This window comes from Embiotoca jacksoni, unplaced genomic scaffold, assembly GCF_022577435.1.
Source record: "Embiotoca jacksoni isolate LCO1_2020_lvr unplaced genomic scaffold, fEmbJac1.0.p SCAF_7, whole genome shotgun sequence".
Taxonomy (NCBI): Eukaryota; Metazoa; Chordata; class Actinopteri; family Embiotocidae; genus Embiotoca; species Embiotoca jacksoni.
In genome coordinates this window covers 8,331,406-8,356,219 of record NW_027185425.1, presented here as the reverse complement: position 1 = coordinate 8,356,219, position 24,814 = coordinate 8,331,406, and the positions used below count along the sequence as shown (strand labels likewise).

The 24,814-nt window shown below is 41.6% G+C and overlaps 1 protein-coding gene across 1 annotated transcript in view; it reads right to left on the bottom strand.

The window, feature by feature from the left end:
- The window catches only part of LOC138214884 (potassium voltage-gated channel subfamily KQT member 4), a 46,457-nt gene extending 23,055 nt beyond the window's left edge, over positions 1–23,402 (bottom strand). The window contains exon 1 of the mRNA XM_069176725.1: positions 22,374–23,402. Coding sequence (XP_069032826.1) covers positions 22,374–22,675 — 302 coding nt within the window. The 5' untranslated portion in view covers positions 22,676–23,402. The remainder of the gene's footprint in view (positions 1–22,373) is intronic.
- Positions 23,403–24,814: the final 1,412 nt, after the last annotated feature.

Below are 24,814 nucleotides of genomic sequence, written 5' to 3'. Positions count from 1 at the left end.
AGGGCCGAAGCTGAACATAAACTGAAAGGGCCCTGGGGGTCATGTCATTGTACCTACATCTGTGCATGTAAGTGTAACTGCACATTGATGTGTGTATGTGTTTAGCGCCTGCCCGTAACCCTGAAGCTCTGACAACGACCACGGGTATTGACCCGCAATCTGTGCGCATGCTGCTGGTGCGCAAACACAAACAACAACACAATCCAATTATTGCACACCTGCAGTGACATGTTCTTCAAGGACGTGTATCAGTAAACTTGTTTAAACAAATGCAACAAAAAAAAAAAAAAGCCCAATTAGAATATGTGGTTTATTTATAGCAGCAGAGACTGATGTCAAAGGTCACCTTGGAAATATAGCATCTCACATTTACTGTGTCTGCGAAAGTGAAACTACAACACACGCAGCAGCTAAGTGACAACAAGCAGGCAATAATGAGAGGAAGTATCCGAGCGGTGTCCACGGTAGGTGTGAATGAGGAAAAAGGTGAAGAAGCGGGAGAGCGAGAAGAATGAGGCAGAGTGTCGTGAGCAGTGGAAGAGAAGGGAGAAAGTTGGAAACGGTAGAAAGATATTAATAGCATTTCACTCTCCTTAAATAGCAACTGCAGACAAAATGTGCGCAGGTAGGCTGCAGAGCACAAGTGCAGCTCAACGCAGAGTAGGCCAGTCTCCAGGCCTGTTAGTCACCCCCTCCTCCTCCTTCTTCTTCTGGGACAGCAAACTTTTCAAGGCAGGAAAAAAAAAACAACACACAACAAATAAGAGATGAAATGTGCTTTTTCACAGGGAAAGAAGCTGACTGAGCGATTCACAGGCTTTGGTACAGGCGCATGGACCAAGGAGGGCGGGTGGAGGTGGGGGAGCCTGACATGAGTGTCGCGCAAAAAACGAAAGAATGTGTTTGTTTTTCCTCATCCTCTCACAACCTTCAGGAGTATTACGTGACGAGATCAATTATTTACATCTTGAGAGGTCATGAGAGAAACGGCGCTGTGCAACCTTGGCAGTTTGCGTCCCGAGCGGCGCTGCCGGACACTTCCGCACAAATTATTTGCTTTACATACACAAGCTCTTCACACACAAAAGTGCTTCCACACTCTCCATCGCAGAGCAAACCGACAGCGCAGCCAGACGGTCACACACCATCACACACACTCACAAAACAGCCGTATTGTTCCATAGCCTGTCCACAGGTAATGCATTTCAAACAGAGTCCCCATTAGACTGACACGGTATGTTTTTAAAGTATCGACCATCAACAGACACACACACACAAACACAGTGTCTGCAATCTCTCTCAGCTGATGTTACATCACATTATAATTGAGTCCTGTATTCCAGGCTTTTGACTATTCATTTGTCAGGTAAACAGAAGGCTTCCTATGTTCACTTGATGTTTGATCCTGGGTCTCACTGACAGAGAAATCACCTGACGCTGCACAAAGTGATATGAAATTTAAGTAAAAAGAGGATTTGGAATAAGGGTTCAGTGCTAAGAAGTCAAGCTCCTTTAGTCTTTTCACTGTGTGTCTGGATTTCAGTCATTTATCAGTGTGTTCAACCAATAAAGAGAAACATTTCAGTGAGTCTCCTACAGAGCATGGTGCTTAATTATGCGAACAAATCCTTGAATTCCATGTGACATTTCCAATATTTTAATGGTTTGTTTTCAAATTGTTTCCAGCAGTTTATAGTTCCAAGGCATATTTCCAAATGCTATCATTTTAGATGGAAGAAAACGCTTGAGGTCAAACTCCCTGGTTAAATGTCCTACTCTTAGTTAGACCATAAGTCTCCAACTTAACAAGATTTTCTGCAAACTAATTCATCTTAAAAATGTGTTTTTCCTCAAAATAGTGAAAAACATTTTTCCAGTTGCATGACTTAATATAAGACCTCTTCCACAGCAGCCAGGATCTAATTCAGGAGTTTTAAAATGTGAGGTCATGTCGACACACCACTGAAAACCTCACCATCTATTCACCAAGCAGAACAGTTCAAAACAATGTAAGGAAAATAATATAAAATGTGCTGGGCAAACACAAGTTAAATTGCACTAATCCATATATTGATATTAACAATGGGCCCAGTGGTTGCAGAGATGATCCAAAGAAAATACTAATGCAGTTACCCTCAGCTCAGACAGGCATTTTATGGTCTTTCCGACATACTTCACCAAAATGTAACTATGTGTTCCTTTCCAGCAGCTACTCTTTGACCTCATCTCCAGCTGTTTTGAAAAAGCTTTAATAAACACACTGTACTCTATCAGACCAGCACCAGCCAATTATCTAATTTAGCAACAAGCTGGTAACAGATCACTGAACAGAAAGATATTTCCTCTGAAGTTTACACATTTTCGAACACTTTATCTGCCAATGTTGTGTTCATGGCTTGTTGTCCCTCCACGTGGCCAAACGATATCAAGCAAAGACAATCTAACTTTTTTGTATACTTATTAGGGTCAAGGCTGATCATAATCAAAAACCTTGGATTAATAAATCACAGAATGAGAGAGGCATTGTTTTTGCCTGGTTACTTTGAACAACGACCAGCTAGCAACACTGCAGTTAAATTACATGGCAATTTTAAAAGATATTGGGTAAGAGTTTGAAAAGATTTTATCTTTGGTTTCAGATCGTACCACAAGTCGCTAAAACTTAAAAATCCCCAGATAAAACACGGAGATGACCTTTGTGTCTGCAGTAGCAGTTCTGGCCCTGGCTGCTGTTTTATGTGTGAGAATCTCATTCAAACAAGTACAAGTTATCTTGTAATATGTATTGAGATAATGTTGCAAGAGAAGTTGTTATTCATTCAAACTGGAGAGACTATCTTTCATTTGTTTTGAGAAAAAGTAGAGAATGAGGTCAACGTGACAGGAGTTGTTGTGCATCTCTGTGTGATTTGCAGGACAGAAGGACACCATTCATGCCCACCACAATAACACCTGCACATTATACTGTAATGTAACTTAGAGCAAAAGTATGACACCACAAACTGAAGTCTCAAATATTATCAGGGTTGCTTCTGCCTGTTTATGCAGGTGTTGCTGTTAATACATCTCGTCTGTATACTTAATGTTTTAGATCTGCCTCATCAGAAGCATCACATTGCCCGCAAATGATTTATAAATACCAATTAAGAAGCATTTCAAGCACTTATCCCCCGATTTTGTATATGTGCAGACTCATTGAAATCTAATGCTAACTCATTCAATGAGGATTTATTTTTTACTGCTTAAACACATAAGGTGCCATGAATGTATATATCATAGAGTCATGTAGCATATTCATTGTAAGGTCAGGTGTAATTGACATTGGTGGCTTATTGTGCGTCAGTGACACGATTCTGTGGAAATATGCAGCACGGATGGTTAAAGATTAGAAATATGCCCATTGTGGTCACATATTTTAGCAGAAAATGGAGTGAAATTAAAGTATAACCACAGAGGGAGGATAAATCCATGATGTGTGAGTGACTTCATGAGGGCTGCACAAGCTTGTGTGTGTGTGTGTGTGTGTGTGTGTGTGTGTGTGTGTGTGTGTGTGTGTGTTATCTAACAGGACCTGGATTAATAGTAATTACACACAATTTTCTTGGTGATTGGTGGGGCTTTGACCTGGTGGGAAATCAGATGGACGTGTTTTTATTACAACATCAGGACAATTCAGTGTGAAATTGCTCCAATAAATTACACAAGATTTATGGTATTATGGAAAAGGGGGCCTGGGAAAATGAAACTGTGATTTATATCAACAATATTGACATCAGTTGCCCACTAAGCTGGAAAAAAATTGTCATCGTCATAAAGACCTGAATGAGCTTATAATCAGGCGTAAGCACTGACCCACACACACACACACACACACACACACACACACACACACACACACACACACACACACACACACACACACACACACTTTGCAACCCAACTAATGAGCTCCATTGTCTCTGTTTCTTTTCTGATTCCTGCTCTTTGCTGCTTATGGAGTTGTTGTCAGTGAAGGGTACTGGGAGATGCGACCAGGGTGGAGACAAAGTGCTGAGAGAGCTCTGACATTTAGCTGTGGTATTGTTACCAGGAGCTACCCAATTAGCACGGAGCCCTCGAAGCCTTTAGTAGGTGCAGCCCTTTCACACGCCAGTGTGCTTGTATAACGCTGACATTTCACCAGCACTAGCTCAACCTTCACTCAGCTCGGATTAGTGGGGCTGGAGGTTGGGGAAGGTACCAAATGGTAGGCAGGTCGAGAGTGACTCTTGAAACTATTTTGCCCTGGAGGACTTCAAAACTTCACACAGAAGATGTACCAGCAGAAGTCAGGAAACAACCACATGACTTCTCAGGGGTTTATTGGAAGTAAACCCCCCCACGACCAAAAAACACATGCACCCAACACTACCCGTCTCCTTGACCGAGGCTATGACTGAATTTCAGACCAATCATCATTACTCTGTGACAGGTCTAATCTTGTTACCATGGCAGCGGGGATCTCCAGTGATGGATTACAGAGGGTCAGGGGCGGCATTCGAGGATTGAGAAACAACAAAAAGAAAAGCGGTGACTGTAACATTTGAACTCGGGGTAATGGGATTGGCCCAGCAGTTTGAGCCGAGAGGTGTGAGAAAGTGAGCAGAGATCGCACGCAACCCCAGTGGTCAGCGGATCTCGATGGTCGCAGTAAACATTGAGCCTAGCGTGACGAATACCAAGGTTTGAAGACGTTTAAAGCACTATGTGAAAATGATCCATGAGCCCATCTGAATTTACACATCGAAAATGTGTGCCATTACCTCAATTTTTCAACAATACAGATACTTTATATTGAAACCTTATCGAGTGCATAACCCGACCCTTACCAGCTGGTATTTGTGCCAATACCTATATTTCTGATATCTGCCAATATATTGGCCATGCAGGTAAGTGATCTCAAGCGCTCACAGACTACTGTCGTTTATTGACACAGACTTCCTCAGTCATCTTTGCCCTGACCAAACAGCCTCACAATCATTAACACCTAAATAGATTCACACTGTGAGGTGAAAAAATACATAAATTCCATGACTTGTGGGGACAAAAGTTAACTCAACTTTAATTTCACATTAAAGAAAGTGAGAACAAGTAGGGGGAGAAACCAGAGAGCATTCTGCAATCCTATTGGTCAACATGAAGGACACGTCATAGGTTTGGTCAAACTAGGCAGATAAAAACAAAAACATTCTGCCCCATGCCTCAGTACTGCTGTTTTGCAAAAGCCATTGGCGTAGGCGAGACACAGACAAGATGCTCTTTAGCGTTGGCACCGGACAATCTGGGTTGAAGAACAAGGTCATGTTGCAGAGTAGAAAAAATGACAAAGTTTGCATTAGTGGGAAGTAAAGGGTGGTTGGATGGAACAACAGAGGCCTTGCACCTGGAAGACTGGTGTTTGAGTCCATGAGAACATACATTATGTTACTTATGTAGCATGACTTCCTTTACAGAAAACCTTAATCTTTTCCTAACGCTAATCAAATAGTTTTTGGTGGCTAAACTTGAGGCACCTTGTGTGTATCTCTGAGACGACAGTGGGGTGTGACAAAACTGTAGTTTTTGACTCCCAGGGATGAGAATAGTTTGGTTTGTCTGCTTAATTTTTCTAATTCCACATACTCCTGTTATGAAAAATTCTGCATTTGCTACACAACCTGCCTCCATGTCATGTGCTTGGGTTTTCCTTTCTTGTGTAAATGTGACCCTGCTGAAATGCAGATCCCTAAAAAACGGTCTCAGCAGCACAACCACTATGTTGTCAGTTGGTTACCATGACAGCAACACCAGGACACCAAGGCGGGATTTTCTTCTTTGTTGGTGATCCCTCAGTTGGTACGGGACAGATAGGCAGTGGTTGTAAGTGTGATGAGGAACCAGAGCCTGTCATGCTATCTGTTCACTAACATTATCTCTGCTACTGTAAGGTTAAACACTGGAGCTCAGGTCGCATCACGTGGAGGGGCTGCACTGCAGTCACACTGCTATCATTTTCTGTCAGACTAAATGTGTCTTTGTCTGCATGTCCTTGTGTCATTTTAAGTTCAGAGAGCCATGTGAGAAAGGCTTACATCACCGTCCAGTGACACCACCTTCCACATAAACATAACACACATTTGCAGTGGCTCTGCCATTTTCCATCACCACTTCTGGGGTTGTAGAACTGGCCACAAACATCTTGGCAAACACTGAGCATTTAGTGGCTGCTTTCTGTTTCTCACTTGTTGTACATTAAGCAACATCCCAATCCAAGACAGTGGGTGAAAGAGCACAGCTATCGTAGGATGTGCCTTTTGTAGGATAAAGGGCACTGGTCCTCATGTACTGTTTCATCTGCTTACACATGTTTTTAAAATCAACTGCAAAACTAAATTACTCTATAAACGGTTGACCCTTGTTTGCAAAAGGAATATAGCACAGGAAGCATGTTTTCAATGCCTAAAATTGGCCTTCTGTTTGTCTAGATTTTGGCTCATATATACGTCATTCATGAACAGTGTAGTGTTATTTTTCCCCCCTCTATGAATTAACAAAAACATGAAACCCAATGGAAAGCACTCATTAAGGTTACACTTTCTGTCCACATACTGAGTCCTTCCTTCTTGTTACTGTCATATTTCAAAGACAGGGAGGACGCAAATGGGGGCAGGAGGTTAAACCAAAGGGGAATAATGATATCAAAGGATTCTGGGTACAACAATAGAAAAAACAAACTCAGGAAGATGGAACAAACAGTTCCAGATTAACAAAACTAGACAGATATAATAACATTATGAGCAGGTGAAGGCAGAGTCCATGTTCACTGGAAACAGGAGCAATAACCAACATGAAAACAGAAACAACAAACTGCCAAAGCGTAAAAGAAAGCAGGTGGTTTGAAATACAAGGGCCTGATGGTGAAGTGGAAACAGTTGATATTGATCTAAGGAAACACACAGGGGCAGGACGTGAAAATAACCAAAAAAAAAACAGACTAAAAGAAAGACTTAAAAGAGGGAGAGAAAATTGAAACCCTGACTGAATACTCAAACAAAACTCAGAAACTTCAACATGTTTTCAAGTTATTACAGTGGACAGATTATTTCACACTTCAAATGTTGAAAATATCTGAATTTCATAGAAATTATGTTTATTGTGCCAGTGTTCTTCTCTACTTAATGCTATTGAATTTTGACCTTTTTCCTTTCTTTCCCACTCTCACCTTAACTCCTCTGCTTTCTCCTCTCCTTGTTTCCTCTCCTCCTCCTCCTCCTCCTCTTTTTAGTGAAGCTGAAGCAGAGCCAGGATCAGAGTGGACCACTTTTAGGCCTCTTAGCCACACTTGCTCCTCTCATTACAACCAATTAGGTGAATGCCAGAGAAGGGAAAGGCAGCTAAGCACAGGGAGATAACACTTGTCTGAATTATTCATCCCTTTACTGAATCTCGCCCTACCTCTTCCCTGCTCCTGCTCACTTGTTGACCAGACGTCCTAGATCTTCCTCTTCGGTGTCTCTTCAGTCTCTCTCTTGGCACACTGCAGGTCCCTGTAGCAGGACCAGGTTATATCTGATAACATACAATCAAGCGCCATTTTTAGACGTTTGTATAACATGGCATGTGACTAGTGGGACTAAAATGGGTGTAGCATTGTTGTGCTAATTTAGAGAAGATTTAACAAAGAGAATGTCACTGACTGATTGTTGTTATAATTTCTAATGTACAGATTTATCTAGGCAGAAGTAAAACTAACTTTTTGGGGGGGACAAGGACACTTATTGTTTTTTGAAGTTCTCCTAAGTGTCCCAAGATTTTTCATGTTGGCATCACAATTTTAACAAATAGCCAAGGTCTTAGTGGGTTAACCTCTCTCTGTTCAGGCAACACACACTTATACTGAGTGAGGTTTAACAAAATCCTTGGAATAATTTTCTCTCTGAGTCCACAAACAGAGAAGCTACAAAACCTCAATACAGCAAACACATTTTCCAGATGTCAAAAAACTTGCAACATTCCATTCAGCAAGGCACTCCAATGTAAACACATGCAAACTCAAATTCGAGGTAGATTACTCAGTGTAATCTGAAAACATCAGCGTTGTATTCGAATGTGAATTGAAAAAGAGATGGTCAGGAGTATGGCAGGACAATCAGGATGCCAAATTTCTGCCACCACTAACTCACCTTGTCTTTTAGTTTTAAATGTCAATAAAGCTGTTCACAGAATACAGATACTGTCCTCAACTATTTATTTTTGTTGATTTTGTCAAACCTCTTTATGATCAAAGCTGCACTGGAATTGCTGCTCCTGTTTAATGTGGAAATATTTTTTTACTTTATGTTTAAGTATTTAAACAGACTATAGTGCAGATCATTTTTATATAAATTGTATTAAATTTACCGTTTTAGTGTAGTTAGACTTTGGGTTGGGTAGTTTGACTGCACAGCTCCACGATATATTTTTACTACTTCCCTCAGTAATGTTCACTCTGGGAAACTGCTTGGACATCACAGGACCCCAAGAGGTCTAGCAGCTGGCGGGCAAGATGATTGATTGAACAAGAGAGAACAGATATAGTACAGTAATATGTATTCAGATAGAAATAGGAGGGGTGTGGGGTGAAGAGGAAAAGTAGCAATGACCACAAGGAGTTAGTATCAGTCAGACAGAGATAGATAATGAGAAAAAATAGTGGACAAGAGACAGAAAGAGGTGGCTGAATAATGAATTGGATAGACGAGAGACAGCGCGACAAGGAGAGCCAGAATGGAAAAGAGAGAGGTATCGTCTGTGAGGTCTCATCACACACTTGCTGACATTGCTTTAATCTCAGGGCCAGGAGGAGACCAGAGGGTCCACACACGCACACGCACAAACACACACAGCACATAGGGACAGATTTACTGTGTGTGTGTGTGTGTGTGTGTGTGTGTGTGTGTGTGTGTGTGTGTGTGTGTGGGAGCAGCATTAGCACCTGGTTTTGTGCAAAGGGAGGCCAGACTCCTGCGTGACATCATAACATAGAAAAATAAGGACAGTTTAATGTGGCAGGTTTATGTTTATATTTGTATTTTGGCCACAATACATTCCTGTACTTTTTTTTTTTTACAGGAAAACATGTTTTGAAATTGACTGAAACCTTTTCATCATCAATAACCATTCATTATGTTCAATCAATGGAGTGAATTAGTGCAACTGCAGGCAGAGCAGCAACAGAAGCAGCATTCGCAGTGTTTTGGTTTTTGGACAAACTTTGTCTCCCCCTCCCTCCCTTCCTCCTCCACCTGTTGACATAGAAAACACTTCAAGTAGTGCGCAACAATGAGAGAGTGAGAACATGAAAGAAAAAGAAACAAATACAGGTGTGGAGAGGCACAGAAGAAGAAGAGAAAACAACACGTTCTAAAGGAAAGAAGCAGATAAGAGAGCAGAGAAGCAGATTACAGCAACAGGAACTGAGAAAGGCACTGCCACACAGGAACTGAAGCTATGATAGAGACATTTAGAGTATGAGGGGGTGTGATGCAGGAAAAAACAATCTCTCAAGAGTGACATGCAGCCTGCGTAATTATGGCTTCCTCGTTAACATTTGATTATTGTTTATGCTCTGCCCACAATGCTACTGGCCAGGCATTTACACACATAGCTTTATACACACGCACACACAATCGCTACAAACACACATATGCATGAATGCACATAGATCTTGCCAATGTGCAAACGCCAATCAAGATCCTTTCTGGCAGCTTGCACATTCAGCCACATAAGCAATGACACACATGCACACACACGTGTGCACACATTGCAAAGTGCTTTCTGCAGGCAAAGCTGACCTTATAAATACTCTCCTACATTGTGATTTTGTTTGAGCTCCGTCTCCATGGTGCTGCTTCCTCACATGTTTATAGTGACTGCCATTATAAATTAAAATGATCTTAACAACACTTAAGCTGGGCCATGCATGCGGGTGCAGCCAGGCAGGGACAATAGGACAGAGACACAGAGACCTGGGCTATCCCAGGATGGACAGACAGGAGACAGAGATGGAGCAGAGAGGAGGATGAAGAAGATGAGAGAAATGGAAAGGACAGGATTTGCCCCAAACAGTAACTGTGTGCGTGTGTGTGTGTGTGTGTGTGTGTGTGTGTGTGTGCGTGCGTGCGTGTGTGTGCGTCTCAACAATCATGAATACACATCAGGTATGCCTGCGCAGTAATGCAGCCTCCTCATCCTGAAAACTACAGTTTATTGACAGCACTCACGTGCCTGATGGGGTAAAGTTACAAAAACACGTGAACAGCAGGTAAAATCTAATACCAACAGCCAGAACAACACAGTCTGATCTAAAGTAGCTTTGAAACTTGACCCACTTACATCAATAAGACCAGCCCACCTCTGCAGGGACGTACATCATTATTGATCTTAAAATGGCCACACCCAATTCTCTTTATTTCTCATTTAATTTCTATATAAATTTCAAGCTTAGAATTATATTGAAGCTTTTAACAATTCACAACAATTTAAATACAATTTAAATATGCACATTTACTTTGAATGACTTGAATTATCTATATCCTTCAGAGACTGTTGTGCATGCTGCAGCAAAGTAATGACAGCAGAACAGGTTGAAGCTATAACTTGAGTTCCCAGTTACGTCGCTTGATCAACATCAGCACCGAAGATAAACACATTTTTATGACTAGTAGTACGTTTGCGTCTGCACTTTTACCACAGACATGAAACTTGAGCAGAGGCCACACAACAAAGTTTGTGTTAAATTTTTGGGGAAAAGAAAGAAGTAGCAGAGAGACCCCACCCCCACCCCTCCAGATGGGTAGCGTTCGGGGGTTCAGCAATGTGTTAGACTGATAGTTTGATCAGCAGTAAAGCTGCTAACATTAGCATCCTTACTACTTAGTAGATACAGGTAGGTTGCCTTTTAAAAAATGCTGATATTAATACTGATTTTCAGCAGTTTGAGGTCAGTTTGTCCATTGAAAGCTTCATTTTAGGCTTTTACTGCACTTTTTTACAAGTCACATAAAGTTTCAGATGTTACGTCTATCTTCTGGTCTGCATGTCTGTGTGAGTGAGGCGTAGCCTCACCCTTCATTAAACACAGACACACACAGGAGAGCAAAAAAATAGACATAGCGCGACTTTTAGTGAGAAGTAAAATGCATGCGCCACTCTCATACTGAGCTGTGTTGAAACCGGTGCACAGGAACTAAATAAATAAAGTTACTGGATGTAACTGCAGTTCTATGAGTGCTTTTGCATTTTTCTCTTTCTATTTTCTGTCTTTGAGCCAATAATGCATAATGTTCAAGTTGATGACAAGGACTGCGTTTCTGAATCAACATAATCAATGACTTTGAAGTGCCAAGTACTTAATCTGCTGAACCAGCCAGAGGAACAAACCTCCATATGTGTCTGGTTATTTTTTATATGTTCAATGTACAGTATTATGACAACATAAAACAATATATACCATAATCAAGGATTTTGTCCATATGATATTACTCTAACTCACTGCAAATGATCAAAATAACATAATGACTCCCATCAAGCTGATAAGCAGTTTGCCTTTTGAAAAAACATTGAGATTTCCATCTTGTAGCTTTTGATCTGTCATCACTTATCCTTGAATGAAAGTGTTTCTGACATTTAAAGCAGTGAATAAGATAAGAAGAAGCAGGCTACGCCACATTTTGTACAAACTAATATGTTCATTTCTTATCAGTTGTTAGCTACAGAGTCAGTTTCCACATTATTCAGCATCTGTTGATAATCGGTGGTGTGCTGGTGAAGCCCCCCATTAGGGTCAGGTCTTAAGTGTGCTGCTGAGAGATAATGGCTGAAGCTATTGATTTATTTTCTACTTGCCTTATGGTCTTCACAGCTGCTGGCGACACACAGACCCTGTTTCCTGAGCCCTCTTCAACCCTCGGACTCACAGCGAACACCTTGATGAACATGTACAACCCACCCGCCCTCATTCATTGGAATCCAGCGTGCTTTCTGTCAAAACTTTGTGCCCACATTGAGATGCTTAGCCGCTCAGGATCGCTCCTGTACAGAAGGGGATAGTGTGCCCAAGCCGGGGACAGTTCACTGCCTCTTTATACAAATGAATAAAAGTGTATTCAATATGAATCAACTTTTTCGGGAGACATTGTTACAGAGAAGCTTTCCCATGGCTTGTGACACATTTTCAGAGTCAGATTTTACCGACAGCGCCGTCTGTTTTCACCAATTGCCCTGTTTTACCGACAGTGACAGCTGGTTTGCAAAGTTGTATCTGTCCAGTGGAACGTCAATTCAAAGCAGGGAATGTGAGAACCAAAGCAGTGACAGCACAGTAAAGATTTCCAACAGAAAACTAAGAGAACAAAGAAGTATTGGGTGAAATTTTGCAGTGAAAAAGAGGGAAGCTCAAACACAAGTCAGAGTTGATTTACTAAAGTCTTGTGGCATCTTTTCAGTGTGTGTTTCTGTACAATGTATGATCACAGGGGGATACATTGGCAAAAATCCCAGAAAATAAATAAATAAAAAATCCCTCACCTACAGCATTTTGTTTTGAATAATTGCTACAATGAAATGACACAACAATTTGTCAGTATTTGCAGCTCCTGTAGTATGTCTACTTGAGCAGACTCACAACCTCTGCAGAAATTACTGATGCCATACAGTACATTGCTGAGAGATAGAGAGACATAATACTAAGATATATATATACAGACAATGGGAGCTGGGACACTGTCTCTGGATTTTCCTGGCTGTGAAAGCAGATCTGAAGTGTTTAGAGGGTCTTGACTAATCAAAATAAACTCTTGGCATTAGCCTCAGCCCTTCGCAGCCAAATGCCACAGTATTCCTGGCCCACTTCAGGAAAACAGATCATTGTAGATCAAGGGGTGCCAATCTTCTGCAGGAGAATAAAATAAAATCACTGTGTTTAGTGCAAGGTGTGTGTGTGTGTGTGTGTGTGTGTGTGTGTGTGTGTGTGTGTGTGTGTGTGTGTGTGTGTGTGTGTGTGTGTGTGTGTGTGTGTGTGTACTGAATCACCTTCAGCATTTTTACGTGTTCTGCCCTGTCAAGTAAATAAACAACAGTAGTTTGCTTGCCCCCCTGACAATAATGGTATGTGCGCGTGTGTGTGTGTGTGTGTGTGTGTGTGTGTGTGTGTGTGTGTGTGTGTGTGTGTGTGTGTGTGTGTGTGTGTGTGTGTGTGTGTGTGTTTGTCCTGTTCCTGGCTGAAAGTGAGTAGAAGGAGCGGGGCTGGATATTAGAGGGAAACCTGATTCCCCGTCGGCCATCCCAGGACAGACAGTCCTCTCCCCGGGGAGACACATTTTGCCCCGAAAGGAGAAATTAATACTGCAACTAACCTCGACTTTCCTGATCCTCCTCTCCATATCGCTCCCTTTATACACACACAATCACTTGTCCTGTGACAAGCCTTTTCTTCCTTTGAAGGACGACCAAGCTATGAACAATAATCTTTCTCAAACAGGGATGTTTTCTGTACATTTTTATCTCAGTTTTTCGGAAATACTGTGCGTAAATATATCTTTCTCTATCCCACTTGTCTTAAAGAAACCACCTTTTATATCCAAGTCACCATTAGCCAGCATCTACCCTACTGACGTGGCCTTGAGCAAGACATTATATCTCTGCTGTTGTAGAGGATAAGCAAAAAGAAATTTTCCTACAGAAATCAATAGAGTATCGGATTATCATTATCATTCATCCTTTGCAACCAAAACCAAACTCTCTCCTACTCCTTCCGCCTTCTTTGGCTTGTCCTCTGTCACACTGCGGTGTGAGTTGGTAGCGAGCCACTCTGGAAAAATAAAGCCACGGGGCAGCCAAGGAGGTTAAAGCAGTTGCTGCAGAATGTGACAGGTCATCAAAAGAGACATCAAGAGGTCACATGACGTGAGAAATTCAGACAGACTGTGGTGCACATAGGCCAGGTGGACAAGGGGTGGACCTCAAGACCTTTAAACAAATGAAAATACACAATAAGGATAACACAGAGCCACGTGCAGTGAGTGTCATCTGGGAAATTAAGCAAAATATTTCCCCAGAAATGTGAGTATTTGAGACGTTTCTATTTTGGAAAAAGAGAAAATAAATCTGTTTCTTTCTCTCACTCTTGTTGTACTTCTCTAAAGTTCTGACTTTGGCGCATATTTCAGAACTATAACTGAACGGCACTGAGAGTTTTAGTCTATCCACAAAACATGTCTTCAACATGTTGAGAACACAAATCAGCCAAAATCATCATCTTTGAATTCCTACTCAGTCAAGTTACTCCGGCCTTAATCTCATTAGCAGCTCGACTGTATTTCAGTTCCTCCTTCACTCAAATTAAAGGAAATGCCAAAGATGGTCTATCAGAGAAGTGTTGCCGGAGCCGAGCTGTCGGGGTGTCTCTACTCGAACTACTTTAAACAAGAGGGAATACAAGCAGAGAGGCATAGATTTATAGATTAGGGGGTGTGGGATAATTCAATGTCTACAAAATTATGATTATTTTGACTAATGGTTATTATCAATAAAATTATGATTTGATTATAAAATGTCAGAAAATCATAATTTCCCTGTCAGGCCAAAAGCCCCAAATATTTAATTTACTATCATACAAAAAAAAAAAAAAAAAAAAGGCCAATCATTGCATGTCAGAAGCTGAAACAGGACAATGTTTGGCATTTTTTTTGCCTGAAAAGTGGCTATAACAAGGACAAACAAACACAATTATCATCGAATCAAATAATTTCTAACTATGTATTCTTGTATTTAACCCTTCACAATTTAACTATAGCACATCCTGAATTCTTGGGGTTTTAAGAAGAGACTTGACCAGACAACAAGGACTGAGAGGAAGACAGGGGACGAGGCCGTGAGGGAGGGGAAGTCATTTGGAAAGGGAAGTACAGCAAATGAGACATGATTTTCCCACTCAGGAGGAAAGGGAAGGAGGGAATGGTGGAGGAGAGAGCGGGAGAGTGAAAGCACAGAAAAGGCATCTGGGCCGTAAAATATTCTTAATGGAGCAGAATTTACACAACCTGCTGAGGTGAACAGATAAAAAAAACAAAAAAAAAAAACAAAAAAAACAAAAAAAACAAAAAAAAACAGCAGCGGTAATTGAACAACAAGCATCCAATCTGCAGTCCTGAGCAGGTTAAAAACCCCACACAAAGTGCCGAGTAGCTTTCTCCCCACATCATTTTATGGTGCCACTTCCCTCTCTACCCCACCTTTCTTTCTCTCTTCTAGTACTTAGTCATCAATAAAAACACATTTGTGTGTGGTCTAAAAAAGCAAACAACAAAACAAAAAGCTATTTTCTGACTAGTAATAAAAAAAAAAAAAAATCTAAAAAAAAAAAAAAAAAAAACGTCCAATAATAAACGCGTCAGTGGATTTTGGAGGATGCCAGAGGGTGGCGATTTTAGTGGATTTTGTGTCGCGTGGTTGAAAACCTGGAAAAGCCGACCAGACTGTTTCCATGACCCAGGTGAGAAAGTAGATTAGCTGGCTCAAACTGGGTTCAGAAGCAGGGAAAACTGCAATAGTCGACAGAGAGAGAACACATTCAATCAACACGCTGTCTGAGCTAAATGAGTTTAATAATGTCAGAAAGGCAATTCACCTTTAATGAAAAGCCTGCAAGACGCATTCTGTGTACAGCACTCCTCACAGAGAAGATGTGTGAAGAATGAACTGTAGCCATTCAGCCTCTTCAGCGGAGAGGTTATATCGAGCATTAGGCCGTGAGTCCTGTTGTTGGTATCTCTCTCAACATCTATAAATAATGTGGCTTTATGCTCAAGCTTTCCTAAACAGACGCCATCACCGGTGCTTGTGTCATAAAAGGTTAAAGGGAACAGATTCTCACACAAGATTAATTTGACAGGAGAAGCTCACTTTTGAAAATTTGAGACGCTACTGTTTTCAGATCTTTGGCAAACTAATGATCATGTCTTTAAAAGCATTAACAATGCATTATTAAAATCTGTTACAGATTTGAAAGCACCAAAGTGCACTCTTTGCTTCCAAATGTGCCGTTTTGTAGAAAGACGTCTTAAAAATGCACTGCAGGGATTTGACATTGCAACTGTATGAAGTTGGTGGCACACAAGAGAGAAATTTAAAACCCAATGGCAAACCAGTAGAGGTTCATGTCCTGACTTTTAATCACTAGTATTGTTAAGCACAGTAAACACCTGATCTGACGCTTAAATGCAACTTGAAAATGATTTTTTTTTTAATTTTTTTTTTTTTTTAGATTCTCTCTCACTGGCCACATTCTCAGTTTGTAACCTATGATTGTCGAGATTAGTCCTTTAAGCAGTGCAAAAATAATTAAATAACTTTATATCTTTACAAGAGACAAAGCCGGCAAGCAGCTCCAGTAATTATGGCGGAAGTAGAGAAGGAAGTCAGGTGAAGTCTGAGAAGGGGGAAGTCAGGGTGGAAGGATTGGTTGATAAAAATCAGGCTTTCACTGGTTTAGTTTAGTTCGACCTTTCACCTGTCGCCATCTTGCTAAAACTAAGGAAGGAGTGACATTAGTGAAGGACATCATAATGACTCATGGAAATTTTTTTATTGACTTTGTATTTCATTAGAGAAGTTGAATGGGAGTCTATGGACCCAGAGCCTTTTTGGGACCAAACCCTCATGGCATTGGCTTCATTTTTCAGACCCGGAAGCTACATCCACTTTTAAATACAGTCTATGGCCTGAATCTCTAACCTTAATCATCATAAAACTGACTTTATTTCTATTCTTATGAGGAGATTTTGTTGTCCTGCAGATGACAGCTGAGATACCAATGATGATATTTGATGATGACATTTGATATCCCTTTGACATTATCAGGGATATTTTCAAAGCTCCTTCAGAGCCACAGAGGACATTATACGACTGTTTCCAACGGCTGTGTCCTCATAAAGAGTAAACTGATGTGTTAAATTCACTAAGTTGCCCTTTAATTTGAGCAGAGCCAGAGATCAGACAGCGACATGGTATTCTGGAGAGAAAATCTGCTAAACTCTCAATGAGTCTGTCAGGAGAGTTAGCGCAGAGCTAACAACTACTTGTAAAGACATTTCTCTCATACTGATGACACGGCACAAGTCTAAAACCTCTGTGTTATAATTTTGCTCCACATCTCTGTTCCTCTTCTTGAAGGCATCAATAATACATGACCAGTATATTTTCACCCTCCTTTCAACCAATCAATCACTGTGGCTGGCCACCGCTCAGTCCTGACTCCCTTTCCTGTCCATCCTCATGCACTCACAGAGTATATTCAGGCTGGAGTCCAGTGGAATGCACATTCACAGACTAACGGAGTATGAAGCCAAAGACAAGATGTCTTCTTGGATTTCCACGGAGTTGGCAGTAGTTGCTAGTATGACCTGCTCGCAACCTGGTAGCCTAATTTTACATCTGTGTTTAATGGCAGTGAAAGACCTCCAGCCAGGATAAATGAATATGGGCAAAACAGATGGCCTCGTGATCCGTATGCGGCACTGCCTCTGGTGGAAATGGGTGGGAAGTCAAAGGTCAGGCAAACCACTGAAACCAATCCTTCTGAATGTTGATGGTCATCTGCCAAGCTCAGAGGGCAATTTAACACAAGTTCACACCCCAGATGAATAAAGACACACTCAGAATGACAGGGCTGATAGTAGAGGTGAATAAGTGAGTGGATTAGTCAGTTAGGCCATTTATGTCCTTTATGAAACCTTACCCTAAAAGCCTGACCCTAACTCGGATTGATTTCTGTTTTTTTTATATCAGGGTTAACCTTATTTATTAAGTTACTAATTTATTGACCTAAGTCCAGTTCAGACCAAAAGATCAGACCAAAGATTCATGAAATTTCCATGAGCCCCCGGAATAATCCCCATAGACGGCTCCAAATTCTTTACCCTCTATTGCTTTTAATTCGATTTAATTTGAATTTTTTTTTTTGCCGTTTCATCGCTAAAAATGCAAAGCGGAAGGAGGGAGCGCCGTTGCAGTGAAGAGGTTACATTGTCTCGTCTCCTTGCTTTGATGCAAACTGGCAGGTTTGAGACGGCTGCAGACTGACGAATTACCAACAGTTGCAACTTTAAGATCATCATGAATCTTTTGTCTGACATGGCTCTTACATAACTTGTCAAAGAAACAAGACATTTGTAAATGTCTCCCTGTCCTCTGAGAAATTGTGATGGGAAATTCTTTTAACACCTTTTACACACAAAGCAGTTCAAAAATACTCAGAATGGATAATAATCATTAGTTGCAGCTCTTACACATTCTCCAAACAAGCACAAATACTGTTTAAATATCATTTCAATACAATGAGGTTTACTTCTAAATTACGTAGATCTGCCATACTTTCTTACAACCCAGGCGTTCTTACTGGGCTGCTGGTGTAGAAACTTAAATGGATTTAACCAGCTCAGAAAAGCAGGTTTACAGCAGGTGAAACAAAGAGACGGGATTCAAAGCTGTCAAAGAGGTCGTGAGCTTTTACTGCGCGTGAGTGAAGAGACCATTACAAGACAAGCAGCACTTCGCCTTTCAAATGGTCCACGCACCATCTCCGGGAAAGCCAGAACTTGCCGTGTCGTCTAAGCAACCGATCGGGTTTATGAGCAAAGGAAATCGTCGTAGGCTGGGTGTTTTTTACAGAACTTTCCGGGAACGCTGTTGTCTCTTATAACAAGTTTCTGCCTTCTTACCACTCCTTCTTTTCTTTGTAGAGTAGACAATAAGAGAGGTTAGGGGAAGAGAGGAGAGGAGAAGAGAGGAGAGGAGAGGGAGAGGAGAGGAGAGGAGAGGAGAGGAGAGGAGAGGAGAGGAGAGGAGAGGAGAGACTTAGTGCCAGCTCTGAATTAGCATACAGCTGTTTCACTTGCAGGAGAGTGTGTGTGACATTTACAACATGTGAACTGTTTGGAAGGCAGGATGTTAAAGTTATTCAAAGCCTTTATCTCTGATAGAAATCTGTCCCTATGAGGAAGAATCGTATGTGCAGCTGTGACACAAGTAAGCAGGGCTGAGGCTGTAGTGGGACAGAAGTGGATGTCCGTGGAGACACATTAGAGTGTATAGAGTTTTCCACGCACACTCCAGCATACACTTGCAACGAGAGGCCCTCTAGAGGCAACACATCTGTTCCAGAGTCCCCCGTTACTGTGCAGGACTAATTAAAGGATCAAGAGAAGTTAGCACAGCACCCTACACAGCAGCATATGGCTCAATTTCATTACAACAGATCGGCGCGGCCTTAATTGAGCTTCATTGCACAGTGAATTTCCCTCACACATGGTACGAATCTCGGCCTGGTGAGCAACACGTAATTAATCACAACAAATGCACCACCGAGTGTGATACAATATCAGGGGAACGATGCACTCAGGTAGACATATGTGCACCTAACACAGAGTCGTGCACACATTTTTGGTGCCCTTCCAGAATTTTCTTTTTAAAAACCTACAATTTTCCCTAAAATAACTTGAAACTGACAAAAGTAATCGGCAACTGTCAATATTTATAAAAAAAATCTCACTTTGCTTTTGATATTTGATTCAACAGAATATTTTAAATAATAAAATTGATGGGACCCTCAACCGAATATATTGTTACACAACCTTCAGAAGCAATCACTACAAATGAATTACCTCTGCACCTGTCAACAGGTAGTTTGGTCCACTCTTCCAAAGCAAACAACTCCATCTGCCTATGGCTTGAAGGGTGCCTTCTCCAGACTGCATGTTTCAGCTCTTTATTTGTATGATAGAATTCAGATCAGGACTCATAGATGGCCACTTCAGAATAGTCCAATGTTTTGTTCTTAGCTATTCTGGGGTGATGTGATTTAGTTGTGTGTTTTGGATCACGATTGTGTTGGATCCATGACCTCTGACTGAGATAGAGCTTTCTGACACTGCGCAGCACGTTTCGCCCGAGAATGCCTCAATAGTCTTGACATTTCATTGTGCCATGCACAGATTCAAGGCACTCTGTAACAGATTCAGCAAAGCAGCTCTAAAACGGAAGATCTACCAGAAGCATTGAGGCTTGGCAAATTTGCATTTGAGCAAATTCCAATCTGTTTTTTGTCCTCCTGGGTCGTGTTCCATGGAGCCGGCTGCGCTTAATAAGTGACACATCTCACAATCAGACACTGATGTGCCAAAAGACCTCTTGTAGCCGAATCCAGGCAGTCTGACTACTGTCCCATGAACCTTAAACTCATTACTAATATTTGCAACTGTAGTCACAGCAACATTAGCTTTCTTGGAGATGGTCTTACATCCTTTACCTTTAACATGCTTGTCTATTATTTTCTCTCTGATCTCCTCAGACAGCTCTTTGTTTTTCTTTCTCTGGTCCATGTTCAGAGCGGTGCACACGATGATATCAAACAGCAGAATGACAATTTTTTTTTTCCATTTAAATAGGCTGAATGACAGATTTAAAACATGTGAAAATACTTAAAGAAAACAGTTAGTTTGACATATCACTGGAACCAAATTATTTATTTTTTAGAATAAGAGTTAGAATGATATACCAAAGGCTGCAGGCTGCAGGTATACATTTAAAAAAAAAAAAAAAAACTGCTTTTAATTCAATCACTTTTCAGGAGGAATTAGGAATATTTTCAATGAGCTGTTAAGGTTATCAACAAATTCATCCAAGACTGTATTTCATGTCACAGAGCATGAAAAACCTAAGTTATAGTCCCAGGTTTATTTTGCAGTCCGGTAAGATGGCAACATAAAAAAGGGACCGTCACAGTTTCACTTTCAAAATCAGACCTAGCTACATGCATGAGGCATCTGAAACAAGATCTGGGCACCTCCAAGTGCCTGCCCTGCCTCCCTGACAGAGAAATAACAACAACGGCAGTGTTGCTATCCACTATAACACCCAGTAATGTCAGGGAGAATGTCACCAGCAACTACAATATAAAGGCCAACGCTCTTAATGAGAAACACACCGGGTGGAAGGAGTACATGACATGTAGTCCTTTGAGGGCTGCAAAGACATGTTAGCAGTTCCGAGGGAATAGAAACGGAAGAAACAACTAGAGGGAAGTGAAACCGATGAAGGACAAAGTGAGGCTGGAGTTTTCCGGCATACTCACACTAACTGTATACGATGAGAACACATGAGAGCCATGACCCTGCAGAGGGGTTTCCCTCTGTTATAACCACGTGATGGCACTGGCAGGCAGACAGCCGTACTTGTCTAAACAACAACGCAGAAAGCACGACCCGGTCCAAGTAGCTACCACACATAACGCTTTGTCCACTATGTGCCAGGTGTAGACACACAGCTGGGAGACAGCTGCTAGTCCAAAACTGTCCTGCGCTTCACTTATAAAGTGAACTGACTTTGAAATATTTAGGCCTACAATTCACACCACTTCAGTTATTGAAGAACTGACATTTAAAGCTGACATGGGCACAAATTCAACACATGTTTGGTTTTATGTCCCGATCAAATAAGTGTCTTGTGTTTCACATACTGGTCCTAAGCTTTCAGAGGGGAACATGCAGCGCTACCAGAGCTCATACTTGTGAGGCCAGTGTTTACATGTTCTATACATTTGGAGCGTATGGCACAGAGGTACTTTAAAGCCCTGACTGAATACTTTCTGAAGTAGAGGAGTTGCTTTAATTTGACATTTAATTGCCTGTGTTTCACTGGTGATACTCTGCATTAATTAATTATTAGCTTCAGAAGGACTTCTTACTTCCCCGTGGAGAAAAAAGGGCGCAACAAGCAAATCTGGTTTGAGTTTGTATCACTTCTAAGCTCCTCACATGAGGGCACTTTTGTTATTTTAAATTTACTCTCATCACATTTTGGGTACATCACTCTCACTTCTATTACTCAAACTCAGTTTCCAACTTAGAAAGTTGCTGCAAAGTAATTTGTTTAAAGCGTACGACTATCAGCAGGCATCAAAATGTTTACAAAAGGACTTTGATTCCATAAAATTGCCCCGTGGATTCGGACAAATTAAATTTAATACCCAAAGTCCTCCTGATGATTTAATGGGACAAAGACAATGGGAAATTGAACAGTGGGCCCCATGTTGGGATGATGTATGGCATATGACCAAGCTAATTGCCGCATAAGCAACTCTGCTTGGTTAATTGGAAAATGAATCAAAGAGCTGCTGGCATAGTCTCTAAAACCTGGATTGGGAAGTTATTGTCTTACTCTTTCTGTAACTGTGAGAGTTGTTTTTTTTTAAGTTATTAGAAAAGAAAGGTGTGAAGGTTTAAATTTAGTCACAATAAAAAAAACAATGATACACTTACATGAATGCATGGTAGATGAATGCCCATCCTCTTGGTCTTTCAAGCACGTTGTACAGGCAGTTTTGCAACTTTCTGTAGCGCTTGCTTGAAGCAGACTGGTTGGCCCGGGGTCCCGGCGGTCCGGGTAACGGGGTGCCCAGTAGACCTGTGCGGTGAGACGGGTGTCCGCGCTCCGGTGTGGACGGCTCGCTTCTCTCCGTGTGGACGGCGGTGAGAGCCACAAACTCTACCCGCCTGTCGTCGTCCGGACCCGGGGGAACCAGCATCCTGATGCCGCCGTTGTTGGACGGAGTTCCTAACATCTTCAGGCCGACACGATTAAACTACATATGATTTTACACTTTTCACTGGATCTTCCGCAGGAGCCAAAGTTTGGACCAAGTCATAGTCCAGTTTGTCTCGGCTTTACAGTGGACTAAAACCTCTCAATCACACGAGTAGGCTAAAATATCATCCCTACTTCTTATAGTCTCGGTTTGATCGGTTAAGATTTCAAAGTTATCTGTAAATCAAGTCACGGTCGCAAAAGACAAGATGCACAATACTTTGACGAGTGCGCCGCGCCGAAACGTGACCTTCAGCGATCATTGTTAAGAGTCAGGTGTAAGAAGTGACCAGCGGGGTGCAGAAAAGTAATGACACATGCACTAAGTCCACGAAAACTGAAAGCAAGCCGCTAACCTGCCATCACTTTGCAGAAAGGGTAGCGTCTATTCGTAAAAAAAAAAAAAACACACTTTACTAAACAAGGAACAAGCGAAGGCAGGAGTCGTGCAGTGGATCCATGTTATCTAAACCAAATTAAGCAGCCACAACTCTTTCATTAAGTTACTCCTCGCTGTTTCTAGAGTTTCAACTGGCACACTGAACCTCGCCTCAGTCGCTAACATCAGCTCGCTCTCCCCTCCTGGCGCGTCTCTCTGGTCCAGCGCTCCTCCGCTCCGGCAGGCGGGGTGGAGCGCGCAGAAGTAAAAGAACATCAGTATGATGACAAGAATCGCAGACGGCCAACTCTAAAACTCCGCAAAAAGGCCGAAATAAACGCCGGCCGATGTTTGCATCTGGTTTGTTGGCGCTTACAGAGATTTTAAAAAAAGAAGAGAAAAAAAAAGAGAGAAACGCCTCTCCAGTTGCGCAGAAACAGAAGCTGTGGCGAGCGGCAAGTAGTTGGCGCACGGGATGTGTGGCTATGAGCAGGAGATGCACAGTGAGAGAGGGAAGGCGCAGGAGTTTTCTTGTTTATGAAGCTTTCTAGGAAGGAGTGATCACTGACAGAGCTACAAAGTTTGGTATAACTGTTGATTATGCAACTTTATGCATAATTATTATACAATTATTAATGGAGTAGTTTCTAAGTGTCAAAGTGCACTGGGTCTCTTTCAAAATGTGCTTTTTAATGACAAAGTGTTCTAGTAACGGTGAAAGTTTCCTTTGTGTTTCCATTGAAATGAAAATGCCACTTGTGTTTATTGTGGGAGGAGGCTTGAATCCATGGCTACATAGTTTGGGACAGCAGAGACAGCCTCCTCAAGAGCCTTTCTAAATCTATGACTGTGACACACAGTGGTTTGTGGTTATGACACAAATACAAGGTTATAGAGCACAGTGAGTCCTGTGGAGGGATCACCTGTCGGAGGGCGTCAAGAGGAAAGCATTGAGGTGGTTCCCAAAATCCTGCTGGCCTCACTGTCATCTGACCACCAAAAGTGACATCAGTAAATGTGGAGAGAACTCACACTGATGGGTTTTCTTTAAGCTAAAAGCTGTGTTCAGCTAAAGCAAGCAGCAATGTAAACCTGGAGTTAAATCCACCAGCAGAAAAAGAAACGAGGTCTTCACGGGAATGTTTTTTGTTGTTTTTTTTAAACAAAGAAGTGCAAATCTGTTTATTTTCTTCAGTACCCCATCACTTACATCTCTGGCATGTACTTACATTACATTTAAAGTGAAATATATAATCGTCACGCTTGAATAAATTGTTTATTTCACTGCTACATCAACAAGAGAACCTGACCCCCCACCCCCCTACCTTAAACATGTGTTCAGCATTGTTTTAGTTTTACAGTGTAACAATAGCAGGGGCAGGTTACTCACGCTAACTATGTGCGTTGTTATTGTGGAACACGTAGATCTGCGGGTTGACGTGTAGGAATGCAGCTGGAGTCTTTCACAAGTCACAAATCTAGACATTATTCCCAGGAGCTTACCTCTTTACTTAGCAACTCGCATATAGCCTGATGGACTCATTGTTGGCTATAAAAGTGAATCAACTGTTGACAGGCAGACTTTACAGCAACGTGGTAATGCAGACTGGTGACGGGTGATATGACGAATCGGCCCGAGAGCTGAAACTTTCCGAGTGAGTCTTGTGTTTTAAAGGTGCACAGCTACGTTTTTGTTTGTTTTGATCGGAAATAGTATTTGAATCTACCATAGGACTG